The sequence below is a fragment of the Camellia sinensis genome, chromosome 11 (genome assembly GCF_055761805.1).
Source record: "Camellia sinensis isolate YWXY chromosome 11, ASM5576180v1, whole genome shotgun sequence".
Taxonomy (NCBI): domain Eukaryota; kingdom Viridiplantae; phylum Streptophyta; class Magnoliopsida; order Ericales; family Theaceae; genus Camellia; species Camellia sinensis.
The window spans coordinates 46,290,756-46,308,223 of NC_138971.1; the positions used below are offsets into that span (position 1 = coordinate 46,290,756).

Consider the following 17,468-nt stretch of genomic DNA (forward strand, 5'->3'; position numbering starts at 1 on the left):
GGCAGCTCGACCCCCGTAATAATCAGCGAAGTGGCAATCTTGAAAGCATTAACATCACAAACTTCTCTGCATGGTTCGATTTGGGTTTGGATTCGCATCTAAAAAACTCATAGCCTCACTGAAATAAAAGTGCGAAAATAAATACATCTGAAAGGAGTTTTGTCAAACGGGATTGCCAAGAATAAAAACCTAACACCTAGAACTCCAGTGATCGAAAATAATTGAAAATATAGTGCTCCCACATCAAAAAATACCAGACGACCATAAAAAATCCCACAAAATTAGCACCGTATGTAACATACCATATCCCCACAAAGGCAACATCACCAAAAAAATTCAAACAACATCACTTAAAAGGGCAATTAAGTAAACTCCAAACCCCCATATGAGATAAATATAATATACCAAAAATAAAAAGGATTAATTGGATTGAAAGAAAAGTTCTAGGACCAAATGGTACAACTTTCTCCCAAATAGGATTTATGGGTAATTTCTCTTATTAATTAGTATGTGTAGGATCATTGTAAATAATTTTATGATATGTGCTAAGATTTATTTGGATTTATCTGGTTGGTTATTTATATATATATATATTTTTTTGAATAAAAAAAAGTATGAGTCAATAGAAATTGAAGAATTTTAATTTGAGAATTTAGAATTCTTACGGGCAATGCTGGGGACCCCCAGTGGGGGGCGACCCCCAGCAACCCCAGTGACAGGTGGCAACTGTCCACTGGCTCAAACCAAAAAAAAAAAAAAAAAAAAAAAAAAAAAACAGTTTTTCAGCCAATCAGAGTTGACCCCAGCACCCCCACTGGGGGTCCAACTCATTTTCCTGTAAAAAATTTGATAGGATCAGAAGACCACAAGTAATGAGTAATTGATGGTGTGTTAATAACAACAGTTAATAAAAAATATTTTACCTTAAAAAATAAAAAAATAAATAAAAACTTCTCCCAAGCATGACAGCAAACCCCCCAATCTATTGTAATAGAGTGATATTATATGTATTAATTAGTGTATTAATTTATAATGTGATATAATTTAAAAATTTTGATATTTATAATTTATAAATAAATGAAATCAATAATAATATTATAATTAATATTAACACATTAACTAATATATTAATTATTATATATACCACCATCACGCATAATATACGTCCACACACCGGTTCCCCCCTTGTTCAAGTAGAGCGCTTGGCTTCAGACTCCTCTCTCATCTTCCTCCTTCCAAATACCAAAAACTCTTCCAGACTCTCACAGAAAAAAAATTAATAATAATAATAAATAAATAAAGGCTTTGGAAATTTAGTCTGTGTTTGTTCATCTTCAATTGGTGCGATCGATTCAATGGAGGAAAATCATCGGACCGCAGAATCAGAGAAGTTGCTTCTGAAGCAACACGCCGAGAAGCACTTCACGGCCGGCGAGATCGTCCGCGATATCATCATCGGTGTCTCTGATGGCCTCACCGTCCCCTTCGCTCTCGCCGCCGGTCTCTCCGGTGCCAACGCTTCCTCCTCCATCATACTTACCGCCGGCATCGCCGAGGTGGCCGCCGGCGCCATCTCCATGGGACTCGGCGGGTATCGTTAACACTCATTTCTCTTCTATTTTGGCCAAAATGTTGAAGAATTGTCATGATGATGAGTCTGTGATGCAGAGGATCTGCCTTTTGATGAAAGTGCTTGATAAAGAATAGAAAGGAAAAAATGCACTCACACTTTTCTTTTTCTTTTTTTTTTAATTTTTTTTAGTTATAATAAAAAAATATAAAGAAAAAGAAAGTGAGAATAAAATGAATTTTTTATTTTTATTTTATTTTATTTTATTTTTTGAGTAAGTTAGATTGTGTTTGATTTATAAATTTATAAAGAGATTTGACAATAGAAAGAAAAAAAAAGTGTAAAATATAGTTATATTTCTTTTACATTTTATATATTTTTATTTTTTATCTTTTTAAATTTCTTTTTAAATTTATAAACTAAACACGTCGTTAAACTTTTTTTTTATTTTTATTTTATTTTATTTATTTCTCAACTCAATCAAACGTAACTTCAAATTCGAATCTTATTAATTATTTCTCTTTTTCTTGTTATTCGCCTTTTCATTTCTATTTCTATTTTCGTCCTCAAATCCTCTAATCAAAGATCTCGTCAAATTGTGCAGGTATCTGGCGGCAAAGAGCGAGGCAGATCACTACGTGAGGGAGCTGAGGAGAGAGCAGGAAGAGATCGTGACCGTCCCTGATACAGGTGCGTATGAGTATGCATGTATGGTATTGGTATTGGTATTGGTATGGGGATCGGGATGACGAATGTGGAGAGAAATGCATGCATGTGCAGAGGCAGCGGAGGTAGCGGAGATACTGGCAGAATACGGGATAGAGGAGCATGAGTATAGACCCGTGGTCAATGCTCTCAAGAAGAATCCCCAGGCTTGGCTTGATTTCATGATGAAGTAAGTTTTCCTTCTTTTCTTCTTTCCATTCTCCAATTTTAACTTCTCCACACTTTCTTTACACTCTATTTCTGACTTGGAATCTTTTTAATTTCACTTTTTCTTTAATCAAATTTTAATTTTAATTTATTTAAAAATTATCTACAATTCTTTCATTAAATATTCATCAAATTAAGAGAGAATAGTTTTTTTTTTTCATCAAATTTAAATTTTAATGAAAATTTAAAAGATGAAACATTAAAGACAATTTTATTTTTTATATCAAATTTAATAAAAAGTTAAATTCGGTATAAGAGACGAATTTTAAAAAAGATTTTAATAATAATTTGATGCAATGATTAAATTAGTTCATATCAAATTAACTTTTTTTTTACTGAAATTTAAAATAAATTTGGATGAAAAAATTAGTGAAGTGTTGAAGATTTATGTAAGTTGGGGGGAAAAAAAAAAGTGAAGATTTCTCTTGTATCTTATTATGAAATGAAATGATATCATGTTATATATGGAATTAACTTTTTATAGGAGGCAATCTTTTTATTGTGCCATACCTAAAAAGGATAATTTTGATATTATAACAAAATAATATTTCGTTATAGTTTTTTTTCTCTCTTACAATCTCTTCACTTTTTGGAAAGATTGAAAATAAGTATTTAAAAAAAATGATTTCTCCCAATTTCTTGCATTTTACTTTTTTTTATTATACATATTTACGAGCAATGCTACATTCTTCAATTTTTATTTTTATTTTTTTTTCAAACTCCCCCAAGGATGTGGAGTAAAATGAAGTTTGGAGAAAAAAAATTGAAGAGATGAAACATTTTTCTTATTTATTCAAAGAAGGGAAGTGAATTTCCAAATGAGCTTTTAAGTTACAAAAGTATCTAGCCCAAATCATATAATAAAAAAGAGGAGAATAAAAAGTCTATGGTGTGGATAGAGTATATACCATATACATTCTATTACAAGTTCTTATAATTTTATCACAATTTTTTTTTAATATTAATCATAAAATACATAATTTCGTCATAAATTAGCATAATAAAATATTCAAAATTTTATGATTCATGTAACAAAAAAAGTTTGTGATTTGGTTACAATATTTTTGTTATGTCAATTTGTAGTCAAGTTATTTATTTTTTGATTAATGTTATAAAATTTTATAATAAAATTATACGAATTTATGATAAGATACATATAATATGCATCCAATGGGGCGCACACCATTGATTTTTTCTATAAAAGAAAAAAACAAAACAAAAAAAACAAACTTCGCCGAAAATATGGAAAAGGACATTTCAATATAATTTTCTATTTTTAGAATTACCAAGAATAAGTAAGAAATGGATTGAAATTTTATTTGGTTTAACCGACTCAGACTTAGTTGGCTCCTAAATAGGAGACACTCTACCACCGGGGGTGTACTCTCTCTCTCTCTCTCTCTCTCTCTCTCTCTCTCTCTCTCTCTCTCTCTCTCTCTAGTTATGATTGTTGTATATCGATTGTTACTTGTCTCTTCCCTAGTGTGTGAATGAGGTCTATTGATTATTTTAGTAGTGGATTTTTTTTTATGAATTGAGTTAAATTTGGTTGACAATCCCAAGGCTATGACCCATGGATACTATGATATTTCCTCAAAACACGATACTATGAATATCCTTTTTTTTTTTAATTAAAAAAATAATAATAAATAAATAAATATGGGAGACACTCTCTGTTTTCTCTCCCTCTTATTTGGCTGGAATCATTTTTCTGCAATTTTATTTGGTTAAACTAGATTAAAAAAATGAAGAAATTATTTTCTATTATACAATGAAAATAACTTGTCATAAGTGTTAATTTTTTCATGGTCTCATTTAGTAGCACTTATAAATCAATTTATTTATGATGCTTAAATACGTATGGATAAAAAGACACATCTTTTTTAGCTTAATTTTAACTTTCAAGAGTATATTTTTTTAGTGTTAATTTTTTCATGACCCCATTTGATAGTACTTATAAATCAATTTATTTATACAGTAATGATTCAAACCCCCATAATATATCACCTCCACAACCCCCACTCACTTATAATTAGTCCAAATAAGAAAGAGAAAAAAAAAAAATACAAACACATCATTGGTCCACATCACTGTGGGGTGGTGGAAGTCTCCCCAAAAGGGGGTCCAAACATTATTCTCATTTATAATGCTTAAATACATATAAATAAAAAGACACATCTTTTCCAGCTTAATTTTAACTTTTAAAAGTATATTGGATATCGCACTATTAAAAAAAAAAGCAATGTTTATTTAACTAGACAAGTTCAAGTTTTTTTTTTTTTTTTTTTTTTTAACAGATCATAAAAAGTTGCTCCAAACAAATTTTTGACTTTTTAAAAATCTTTTAAACAAACAATCTAGAAAGCTATAATGATAAAAATTAACTTATAAGTGATACTAAAAGGGCTTATATCTAAAGGGTCAATTGTAGTAATATAATAACATAATAGTAATTTGATGGTTTTTTCTGTCTTCTAATCCATTCACTTTTGAAGAGAATTAAAATAAGAATTATAAGATAAATGGTTTCTTCCAATTCCTTCTCATTTTTGTCTTCTTTACTAATCTAATCCGGTGATATGAATCAAGAAACATACATTTATTTTATTTTCTTCCTAAATTATCCAATCCAAACATAGTATAATATAAGTATAGTCTCCACCATCATAGGCTAAAACATTTGATGTACCAAAAAAATTATTAATTTTCTATTGTAGTTATCAAAAATTATTTCCAAAACACTAATAAGTTAAGGAAAAAGATTTGATTTATCACCAGTTGGAGAAAACTTCAGATATGTTTAGCTAGACTCACGTGCCCACTATGTATTTCCCAACAATGATTCCTATTTTGGTTATCCTAGCCATTTACTTTCTAAATCGAAGTGTACAGCAATAATTGTTGCTATACAATTTTATACCTAATTTCCTTCAGGTACTATGAAGTAGAAATTTCAATCAGTGATATAGGCCTCAATTGTATGCTCTGATAAAATGCATATAGAGTTGACAATTCTGAAGCAATAAATTGATTTTAATATTTTCTTATTAAAACAAAAAAACAAAAAACATTGTAACTCAATGGGTTACCCACCATGTACCAAATTTGTCACCTTTGTTTCTCATTTCTCCTTTCCAACTTTCCTCTTTGTTTTGGGCTAAAATTCTGCATCATCTGCTATACATTTGTAGAGAAATGCATGGGAGCTCGAAATTGCAGCGGCTTGAATGCCCTGAGTGCCAAAATGTTTTTTTTTTTTTTTTATTTTTCGAGAAACTAGTATGAGAGAAAGAGAGAGAAACAAAGAGGCTAGAGAAAGAGAGGAGAAGCTGGAACTTGATCTTCGGTTGAACCACTACCCAACCCACCGCTATGGACGGAGAGACCGAAGCTTGATCTTCGGCTTTGGGGCTGTGGATATTCGGCTGAATCTTCGCCATGATCTTCTTCTTCTTCCTTGGGTTTGGTTTTGATTTTGGATTTTTTTTTTTTTTTGATCTCAAACTTTGACAAGGTTGTCTATGAACAACAACCTTCGAAGAACAATTTCCACACAGCCTTTCTCTTGTTTTCACGACGACCTTCGAACAACCTCTCTCTTGTTTTCAAACTCTCTCTCTTTCTCTCTCTCTCTCTCTCTCTCTCTCTTAAATTCTCTCTGTTTCTCTTGTTTTTATCTTTTTCTGCTTCAATTCTTTCAAACCCATGTCAAAACTCAAACCCAATTCATATGACACTTGTTTTAGATAGACAAGAAGAAAAATAAGTGGAACAATAGGTGCTAGAATTTGGGTTTTCAAATAACCCATGTCAAAACTCAAACCCAATTTTTTTCAAACCCATATTAATAGTTAAAACATGTTGGTATATTGTTAAAACTCAAACCCAATTCAAATAACCCATGTCAAAACTTTTCCAACGTGCTGGTATGTTGTTGTTAGAGAAAGTTTGGAACTTCACGAAACGGATGGGTGGGTTGGGAGGCTGCCAGTGCAGAGAAGGAAGGTTGGAAATTCTGTGACTGGGTCATGTTTGAGAGAGAGAGAGAGAGAAAGAGAGAAAGAGAGAGGGGGGAAACTGTGTAAAAGGCAAAAACTGTTGTGTGTTTGAGAAAGAGGGGCAAGAAAGAGAAAGGAAAAAAAAAATTCAGGCCATTCGAGCCCTGTTTTTTCGAGCGACGTAGCACGGTTGCTCTTCTTTGCCCCTCTCTCTCAAACACACAACAGTTTTTCCTTTTACACAGTTTCTTGTCTCTCTCTCTCTTTTTCAAACATGACCAAGTCACAGAATTTCCAACCTTCCTCCTCTACACTGGTAGCCTCCCAACCCACCTATCCGTTTCGTGAAGTTCCAACCTTTCTTCAACAACAACATACCAGCATGTTGGAAAAGTTTTGACATGGGTTATTTGAATTGGGTTTGAGTTTTGACAACATACCAGCATGTTTTAACTATTGATATGGGTTTGAAAAAATTGGGTTTGAGTTTTGACATGGGTTATTTGAAAACCCAAATTTTAGCACCTATTATTCCACTTATTTTTCTTCTTGTCTATCTAAAACATGTGTTATTCGAATTGGGTTTGAGTTTTGACATGGGTTTGAAAGAATTGAAGCAGAAAGAGATGAAAACAAGAGAAACATATTTAAGAGAGAGAGAGAGAGTGAGTGAGTTTGAAAACAAGAGAAAGGCTATGTAGAAATTGTTCTTTGAAGGTTGTTGTTCAGAGACAACCTTGTCAAAGTTTGAGATCGAAAAAAAAAATCAAATCCAAAATCAAAACCAAACCCAAGGAAGAAGAAGAAGATCATGGCGAAGATTCAGCTGAAGATCCACAGCCCCACAGTCGAAGATCAAGCTTCGGTCTCTCGGTCCATGGCGGTGGGTTGGGTTGTGGTTCAACCGAAGATCAAGTTTTGGCTTCTCTTCTCTTCCTCTGGCCTCTTTGTTTCTCTCTCTTTCTCTCAAACCAGTTTCGAGGAAGAAGGAAAAAGAAAAAAAGAAAAAAAAAAAAAAGTGCCTCGGGGCATTCGAGCCACTGTAATTTCGAGCTCCCACGCATTTTTCAAGGAAGAGAGAGGAAAAAGAAAAAGAAAAAAAAATCGTGCCATTCGAGCCCTGTTTTTTCGAGTGATGTAGCATGGTTGATATTTGTATCCCTAATATTCCTTCCATATTCCATTTGTTCCTGTTTTTCCAATTCCAATGTGTATGTTTGATTTGAGGTTTTTAGATTAAGTTTTTTGAAAATTAAATTTTTTATTTTTCGTGTTGTTTTGTTTTTAGTGAATATTTTTAAAATTTTAAGTATTTTTTTTTAACTTTTTTAGATGGATCTTACTTAGATATATCTAAAAAGTAAAAAATTTGTGAAAGTATATTTTAAAAAATTAATAAATACATAAAAATATGAAAAATATATTGAATTCTCGTATTTTTAAAAAAAATATTTTTAGTAATTAGTGAATTTTTAAAAGATTTTTTTTACAAAAATTATACTTTTTGTGTATTTATGTTAGGTGTGTTTAAAAATTTAAAAAAAATTACTTAAAATATTAAAAAAATTTCAATAAAAAAAAAACACAAAAAAAAAAAAAAACAAGAAAATAGAATTTTTTGAAAAGTGTTTTTGAAAAACCAAAAACAAGCAATGGTTTTAATGCTTGCATTGACTAAAAAAAAACTGGTGACCATACCAAAAATTTTCCATGACAAGTGCAGGTTTGAGCTGGGATTGGAGAAACCGGATCCAAGGAGAGCAGTACACAGCGCGCTCACGATTGCGATTGCATACATCGTGGGTGGAATAGTCCCCCTAATCCCATACATGTTCATTCCAATCGCCAGAAAGGCTGTGATCGCATCAGTAATCTTAACTCTAATCGCGTTGCTAATTTTTGGCTATGCGAAGGGTTACTTCACCGGAAATAAACCCATCAAGAGTGCACTGCAAACAGCGTTGATCGGAGCGGTTGCATCTGCAGCTGCATTTGGCATGGCCAAGGCTGTCCAAAGAGGATAGTTAGTCCCCCTCACAAAGTGAATGCCTGAATAAATAGCTCTTTTAGCAAAGTTATAAATTCTATTCTAGCTTTGTATTGAACTCCAGAACTGCTTTCAGTGTGCTTTGTTGTTAGGTTTATTTTTAATCATGTTTGAAGCAGATTTATGAGGCAGGCACAGGTCTAGTCCTGGCTGGTAAAATGTTGATTGAATTATGACCCAAAAAAGAAAGAAAACAAAGCAAAACAAAATGAAGAAAAGTGAAAAAGGATACAGAAAAAAAAGAAATAAAAATCCAAATTGGCTAAGCCATGATCACTTGGCAGTTGTTTAGTAATGTTTATATTTATAGTTTTCTTTGTATATTTATAGAATTTTGAAAATTGTAAAGAAAAATTCGTTTGTTGTCTACTTATTTTCAAGAAGTTGTATACAATTTACAAAATTTAGTAAATTTTTGTAATCACAAAAAGTTGGTTTCACTCAATTTATGATGGTAAATTACACTAGCCCCCTGTATAAGTCTAAAATCACACTTGCACCCCCTGTTTTTTCTGAAAGCACATTGACCTCTCTTGCCAGCTAACACCGTCCAATGTAAGGGTAAATTTACCATAATACCCCATTATATCCCACACATTTACAACGTCTCTCTTCTTCTCGTTCTTTTCAATACTCTCTCGCAATGTGAAAATTAGAATTGTTAAACGAATCAAATTACTTAAACTCGACTCGCATTCGACTAAAAACTCATTTGAGATCTGCTTGTTATGTAAATAAGTCAAACTTGAATATAACTTTAACATCGTTAAGTTTTTAAACCAAACTTAAACAACTTAATGCATGGGTTGATAAGTTTATATACATTATAAAAAAAATCAAGTTATTCGAGCACAACTCGTGTTTGACTCATTAAAAACTCGTTCGAGATCAGCTCGTTTTGTAAACAAGTCAAGTTTAAATATATTTTGAAGTTTATTAAGTTTTTAAGTCAAGATTGAACAACTTACTAATCGGCTCAACTCAGTTTGTTTTCAACCCTGGCGACAACAACATCCCTAAACCTTTATTCCAACATCTCTCCACCCCCATGTTCACTAGATAACCCGCAACAATCCTGAGTCCTTCCATGGGATTGTCATATCGTAGTCCCCCACATGGCCGATGCATTCCTTCCACCACCATTCCTACCATGTCATGGCTCCTCAATCCTCCACGCCATCCACCCCTATAATCTCACCCTTCTAACCCCCAAATACCTATGAGACAACCCAAATCCACCAACAATTTTCCCTGCAATGACCCTTGCAATTGCAACATCTCATCTCCATCCTTCACGAACTTAGACCCATCATTTGTAGCTACTAAGTTCTATTGGTGGTTGTAGAAGTCATCAAGGTTGGAGCGGTGGCGCATAGCAGTATGATAGGTGATCAGACAGTGAAATGAAGCGTTGTGAAGAATGGGGTTGGTAGGTGGTCGCATTGATGCCCATGCCCTATAACCATGAAATTGTCAATTTTTGTCTCTTTCTATCTCTCTCTTGATTTGGGTGTTGTGTTACATGAATTTAGGGGTCTTAATAGTAAGTTTGAACTCTCAATTCTATGTTTGTGTTTGTGGATTTGGGTGTTTATTAGGTTTTGTTTGTGTTTGTGGATTTGAGTGTTTATTAGGGTTTGTTGCAGGTTTCAAAGACCATGGTGACTTGGGTGAGCTGTGGTGGCAATTGTGTTCGATTGTGGTGGTGATTTTTTTGCATTTATTGCATTCTGTTTCGTGTGCGATTGGGAGATGGTTTGAAAGGCGTTTGGTGTTGGTGGAGGTGAGTGTAGCATGACTGTGTTAGGTTAAAAAAAATGCATATTGGTTGTTTTGGAACTATGTGGGAGTGTTTGGGGATGGAGGACACAGGGAATGGTGGTTCAAAGTAGAGTGTAATGGTAGGTAGTGATTAGGATGAGAGAGATGCATTTGGAGTTTATTTTGATAATGTTTTTGTTTTATGTTACAAGGGCAAAATTGGAATTTTAAGTAATGTCTTTGCTTTTCTGTGAAGTTTACGAAGGAGAAGGTGAACCCATCTACAAATCTATCTATGTATTATATAAGGGGAATGAGATTTTTAATAAGAAGGTTTGTGAAAGTTTTGAAATCTCAGATTATTAATTTTTGTGATTTTAAAAATATTTAAAAATAATTTTATTCGCCAACAAACTAATTATAGATAAAAAAAAAACATTTAAAATTTTGAATTACAAATTTCTAAAATTTCTCTCTCTAATATTTTTAACTTTCCTAAATCTCATCTCATAACAAAGTTATAGCGACCTCGGTCTTTTCCCATTTGATTATTGTATCCGGACTTAGGTTCCGTAGACTCTGTCATTGTATAATTGTTGTTGTTGTCCCTTATTTGCTCATTTGGACTTATAGGATGTGTTGGGCAGGTTTGTTTCAGGTTGGTTGGGTTTAGAAACCAAGTGTTGCTGTCCAGAATTTTGGATCTTCGCTCGAGCGAGGAGTTTGTCGCTCGAGTGAGATGTTATTTTTGGTTCTTCGCTCGAGCCGGGGTTTGGTAGCTCGAGCGAGAGGTTGCGTCTGATTTGGACCTATAGCTGTGCATTCTTGGCTCGAGCGAGCTTTTCTTCGCTCGAGCGAGTTAGTTCGTTCTTCGCTCGAGCATTAGTTCTTTCGCTCGAGCGTGAGTCGGGTTACAGACCTGAGGGTTTGAGTTCTTCGCTCGATCGAGTTTTCTTTCGCTCGAGCGAGCTTTTGAGTTGTTGGCTCGAGCAAGGTTTTCTTGGCTCGAGCGTATCTTTTCTGTGTCTGGTCGCTCGAGCGACCAAGTCTTCGCTCGAGCGAGCCTGTCAGGTTTAAATAGGCAGCAGCGTGTTTCAGATCTGTTTTTCATACACTTTCATATTCCAAAACCCTAGTTACGAGTTTTCTCTCCCTATACACACCTTCTCTCTTAGGATTGATCTTCTTAGGGTGTGTTTCTACCCTAGATCCTTCATTAAAAAGATAAAGTGAGTCGAGGGCTTCCATTTAATCTGAACATTTGGCGATTTGGAGCACTTTGATTTTTGGGTATTCATCTCTTTCTTCTCCATTTGGGTTGTTCTCTTCGAGGTAGGGATTTCCTACTCCATTTTATAAGTTTTGATCTAAGTTTTGGTATTTTGATATGTTGGGGATACTTTGGTAATTTTGGGAAAAACCCTAGTTGTATTATTAAATTAATTTGTATAATTAATTCATGGAATTGGGAAAAGATGGTTAAATTCATGGAATTGGGGAATTCATTGATTAAATGGCGTAGTTGGATAATTTGAGTCATATGTCTATTGAATTGTTGACATAGTTATTTTCAGTTTAGAAATAACTGTTTTGGGCTATCGGTGGAAGATAGTCGTGATTGTTGTAGACATTGCATGTGGATTAGGAATAACTGAAACTAATCACATTGGTTAAGTCATTAATTTTGACTATTGCATTGATACAGAAAATACGTGTATTGATTGAGCATTGCATTTGCATACATTGTTTTGTGTTGGAGGAGATAGGGGATGTACTCCACGGTTTAGGGGAAGATAGGGGATGGACCTCTAAACCGGATTTTGTTTGGGAGGAGATAGGGGATGGACTCCATTAGCATCACTTTTATGTGTGCTTATCTATATTGAAGTGTTTTATTGATACAGCACTAAAATGTGTATCAATCTGGAAGTATGAAGTGTTTTGATCTGAGCTTGAGTCTCATATGTTTGTTGTAAGTTTGGCCAGGTTCTGAGCCATGTTGATAAAATTGGAAAGTAAAACATGTGTTAGACAATAGTGTCATGAGACTGTAAAATGAAGTAATTGATTATCTTGGTTAACCATCTGTTGAATGCTATTGCTTTATTCATTGCTTATATGTGGTTTAGTATATCTCTACTGGGCTGTGGCTCACCCTTTATGGGAACATCATTTTCAGGTTCAGGTGATAAGCTACCTCCAAGGACTTAGCTTGGGAGGGTTCAGTTTCTGGATTTTGAAGAAGACTATCTTTAGTTAATTGTCTTTATTAATTAGTACATGTAAACATTCAAACCTAGGGCTTTTCTTGTATTGAGTTAGAACTCATATTTTGTATCCAAGTGTTGGCTTGGAAGGATGTAAGCTTGTAAGGCATTTTATTCGATGTTACATGTAATGCTTCTATTTAGTAATACTCTGATGAATGAATTGATAAATTGTTTTCTTTAAATAATGCATGTCAATGATATATATATATATATATAATGGGTTTATTTTTGAGGGCGTTACAAAAGTAACTATACATTAAAAGAAAAAAACACAAATTACCAAAAAAAATAAATAATTATAAATTATAAATTAAAAAAAACGCAAAACCACAATTGTTAATTTTTGTAATTTTAAAAATATTTAAAAACAGTATCATTGGCTAACAAAATAACTATAGATTAAAAAAAAAACTAAAATTGCTAATTTTTGTAATTTTGAAAATATTTAAAAATAATATTATTTGCTAACAAAGTAAATATAGATTTAAAAAATAATAATTGAATTACAAGTTCCAAAAAACTCTCTCATAATATTTATTTCTTTCCTAAATCTCATAATCTATCTATCTATGCTATATATTATACCAAAGTGACTTTTCATGTTAAAGGCCCTAAGTGTTTCAAAACCTTAAATCTAATTTTTTGAATTTTTGATTTTTATAAAAAAAAAAATTAAACCATCTATTGGCTATTCCACTTATATAAATATTAACCTTCAAAAATATTTAATTCAAATATATTGCCGATAAAAAGAAAGAAAGAAAGAAAAAAAATATATAATTCTCAACCTCCCACTCCTTCTCAAAATAAATCAAGCTTTTAGTTAAAAAAAATATAAATCTCATACAATCTTCTCTCTCCTAAAATAAATCTAATGAAAAAGAATCTCTCTCACCTCCCATAAAATGTATATTATTAATATCTTTCATAATTAGTCTGATCTATATAAACATAAAATTAAACCTAACATAAAATAAAAATTAAACCTTATATGTAGATTCTCTCTCTATTCCATAATTAAACACAATTTTATTCCCAAATAAATTTAAGCATATCTATACTATATATAATTTTTTTTTTTAAATCTCATAATTTATTATTTTTTATAATTCCATGATTTATAATTTCGAAAAGGAAAGATAAAAAAAATTATTCTTGTGCATTTTTTTTTTCTAACCAATTCTTTTTTCTATCCAAAAATCCTAGCCATCATACATTATATTTTTTTCCAAGTCATTCATGTTTTTCTCGTCCTATAAATATTATATTCATGAAACAATGAAACCCATTCTTTAATCTATTGTATTATTTAAATAGACTCTTTTATCTTTTAGGTACACCATTTTTTTTGCTTCTTATTTTAATTATTTATTTTTTATCTATGACCACTTTTTAAATTTTATATTTTGTGTGTCATTTCTCCATTCTCTATACCAACCATTATCTATTTTTTGTTTATAACTATTTTTTGTTAGTTAACATTGTTTTACCAGAATTTTTATATTAAAATGGCGTAATAGAGTCATTTGTATAATAAAAAATATGTCACTCATTATAAAGTGATAAATCAAAATCCAAACAAAATCATTATTAATAAGTTTTTTGTATTGATTTTATATTTATATATGATTACTTCTTTAAAAAAAATTTACTTTAATATTTTTTTGATATCATGATATGTGTTAATTGACAGTTAGTGCACAACATTACTTCAAATGTATATAATAGTTTTTTAAAGCTATGAAAAGAAAATATTAATTTTAATTAATTTTTTCAAAACTGTTAAAAGTATTAGTCAATTATTTAATTATTTCCTTTTAATATGTTCAGCTCCTCTATTCTTTTATGATACTTTTCTCTCTACTCCACTATGAGTTCATATGTTTTTAGAAAAAAATCATATGTAATTCAAAATTTTGAATTTTTTTATATAGAAAGTTAAAAAATAAATTTTACAATTTAAAATATAGCTATGCAAAACCATATCATTTTTAAATATAGCTATAATTATAAATAATTTTAATCAAACAATTACCTATCCTTATTTATATTATTATATAAATAAAAATGTTGTACGATAATTGAAATTCAAAATCCTAATCTATTTTTTTTCCAAAATTTAAAATTGTTAAAATGTAAATGTTGCAATATCATTAATTTCTTACTATTATAAATTTTATTTTAAATCTTATAAGATTTGTTCAATGACTAATATTCAATTTTTGTAAAAATATTCAAATATATTCCTTCCAAAAGTTAATATAGCAAGTCTACAAAATCATATTTTAAAACTCAAAATTATTAATAATTTTATTTATTTTTATTTTTGTTTTAAATAAGCACGTTAAAGTATAAACAGATATCTAAATAAAATTATACTCATTAATAAATATGACATTAATTTTAATTGCAACCACATCTTTTTAAAATCTTTATTCATTTTTTAACTTTTTTTTTATATATTTTAAATTACATGTCATTACATGTTACGATAATTCTTTCTTACTCATTAAGTTTTTAACAAAAACCAATATAACAATTTTTTAAAATTCATATATTTTTATTCTAAAAATAATGAAGTATTAGAACTATATCATTTTTTTTTATTATAAAAAAATATAATTTTAATTGTTAATTGTCAATATGACAATTTTAAATTATCTATACTATATATTATAGTAAATGAATATTTAAAACAAAACTTTTAAAATTATATATAAAATTTTATTTACGAGAGATAAAATACAAAAAATTAAAATAATTATTTAAATAATATATTATTTTATCCCGTGCATAGAATGGATGACCGGGCAAGTGATATTTTAAAATAGAAATGAGATATTACAGTGATTTCAAACTTACCTAAAAAACGTATATTGGACATAGTAGAATATGGGACTGACAAGACTCGAACTCTTGATTTTTAGTGAGGTGAAAGAGTTTGACAAGTTAACAATAAGGAACATTTTGAAAATTAATTGAGAACACTACATTCACCCCATTATTATAGTTTTGAAAAAGCCATACCATGTTACACTCATCATTCCATAGGGGATTTTTCAAAACTAAAACCAAAATGGACCAAATTGCATCAAAAGCCCCCCAAGAATTCAATCCCTATCAAAAGAACATAAGCCTCAAGTAATCTTCCAATAAATTGCTCTGCTTTGGTCAAGATTTTAAATATGACTTGTCTACTGATAAATATATATATATAAAATAAAGCAGGATGATTTTTGAATTTATTCTATACACCCTACTAAGATATTTAGATGGCTTAAATCTATTTAAATTATAAAACAATCACTGAAATATATTTTCTCAAAAAATATTTTACATATACATTTTATACTTTCTCGCTTCTCTCTCTCTCTTACTTTTTCCTTTTCTCACCCACTCTTCTATAATCTCATGATCCCATCTTTCTCTTTTTTTCTTTTTATTTTTTTATTTTCTATTGTTTTTATTTTTCTCTCTATTTGTTTATTTTTTTATTTTCTTCTTTTTGTATAATATATTTTACACATATTTCCATAGAAAGTATGTATGCCCATAATACACTAAGACATTATGGGTGTGTTTGATTGGATGGATTGGATAAGGAAGGATTAGAATCCATCGGACTTGAGTCCTGAGACTGTGAATCCCCCAGAATATTTGGTTGGATTGGATATGTATCTTGTGTTTGTTTTTTCATTAGATTAGATATTTTAAGTGAATCCAACATTTAGTTGGACGGACTGGATATGATAAATGAACAAAAAACTATTTTACCCTTTTTCAATGGTCATTTTACTAAGTAATAGCAATATTAAACATATCTTTAATATTTTAATTATTTTTAGCTAGATTAAATAAAAATTTATTTTATTTTATTTTTTACACAATCAAATAAATTTATTTTTTTTAAATTAAATAAATAAAATATCAATAAGAATATATGTTATTTTTTTAATTAAAATTTTAAATAAATTTGTTTTTAAAAATAATAATAATTAAACAATGAAATTAAATAAAACATCTATTAAATTTAAATAATGAAATTAAATAAAATATATACAAAATTTTAAAATAAAACATCAATAAAATATCTATAAAAAATTATTTTAAAACAATTAAATAAATAAAATATTAATAAAAAGTTAAATAAAATTATTTTATTTTTAAATTGAGACATTTAAATTTTATTAAATTTTATTAAATATAATACATAATTAAATAGTAAATGGTCAAAATGATCATTTTGCCACCTAATCCCAACATTGAATAATCCCCGAAAAATTGTCCCATACCTCCCTTAGGATACAATAGTCCCCCATATGGGGGATAAGGAATCCGTCCAGACTCCATGTCCAGCGGATTAAAAATAAAAACAAACGGCGAATTGTATGCTTCCCCTGGATTACAATCCACACAATAAATAGTCCCCCCTCTTATCCCTCCAATCAAACACACACATACAATTTCAATATAATTATATAAGCAAAAGCAATATTATATATATGCCTATGAAAATTATATGTATGTCAAGCACATCTATTTATCTAGCTATATATTATAAAAAAAATGAGTTTTCGTGAGGAATTTTGTGAGAATTTCAAAATTTTATAATAAATTTGTGATTTTATCAAATTAAAAAATAAATTTAAATAGTGTTAAGATTACAATTATTTTCTAATCTTAATATTATTTACACTGTACCTCATGGCACGGGCATACGTTAGTATATATATATATATCATAAGATGATTCTGTTGTACTAAACAATATGCTACAAAAAATTTCACACATTGTGGTGAATGCCTAAAAAGCCATTTCACAAGTACAACAATACCCTTCAATTGAGAGCTTAGACATACCAAATAAAACCACAAGTTTCTAGTTTTTCA

At 30.2% G+C, this 17,468-nt stretch overlaps 1 protein-coding gene across 1 annotated transcript; it reads left to right on the top strand.

Annotated features, from left to right (window-relative positions):
* The first annotated feature begins 1,155 nt into the window (after positions 1-1,155).
* Positions 1,156-8,679, top strand: LOC114280620 (vacuolar iron transporter 1). The gene is made up of 4 exons (XM_028223008.2): positions 1,156-1,591; positions 2,175-2,260; positions 2,351-2,465; positions 8,225-8,679. Exons 1-4 carry the CDS (start codon positions 1,356-1,358, stop codon positions 8,523-8,525), a joined length of 738 nt encoding a protein of 245 aa, XP_028078809.2. The 5' UTR covers positions 1,156-1,355; the 3' UTR covers positions 8,526-8,679.
* Positions 8,680-17,468: the final 8,789 nt, after the last annotated feature.

Coding starts and splice junctions, on each gene's coding strand:
- LOC114280620 (XM_028223008.2), top strand. CDS start 1,356: ATGGAGGAAAATCATCGGACCGCAGAATCAGAGAAGTTGCTTCTGAAG. Junction 1,592..2,174: donor ATCTCCATGGGACTCGGCGG/GTATCGTTAACA, acceptor CAAATTGTGCAG/GTATCTGGCGGCAAAGAGCG. Junction 2,261..2,350: donor CGTGACCGTCCCTGATACAG/GTGCGTATGAGT, acceptor ATGCATGTGCAG/AGGCAGCGGAGGTAGCGGAG.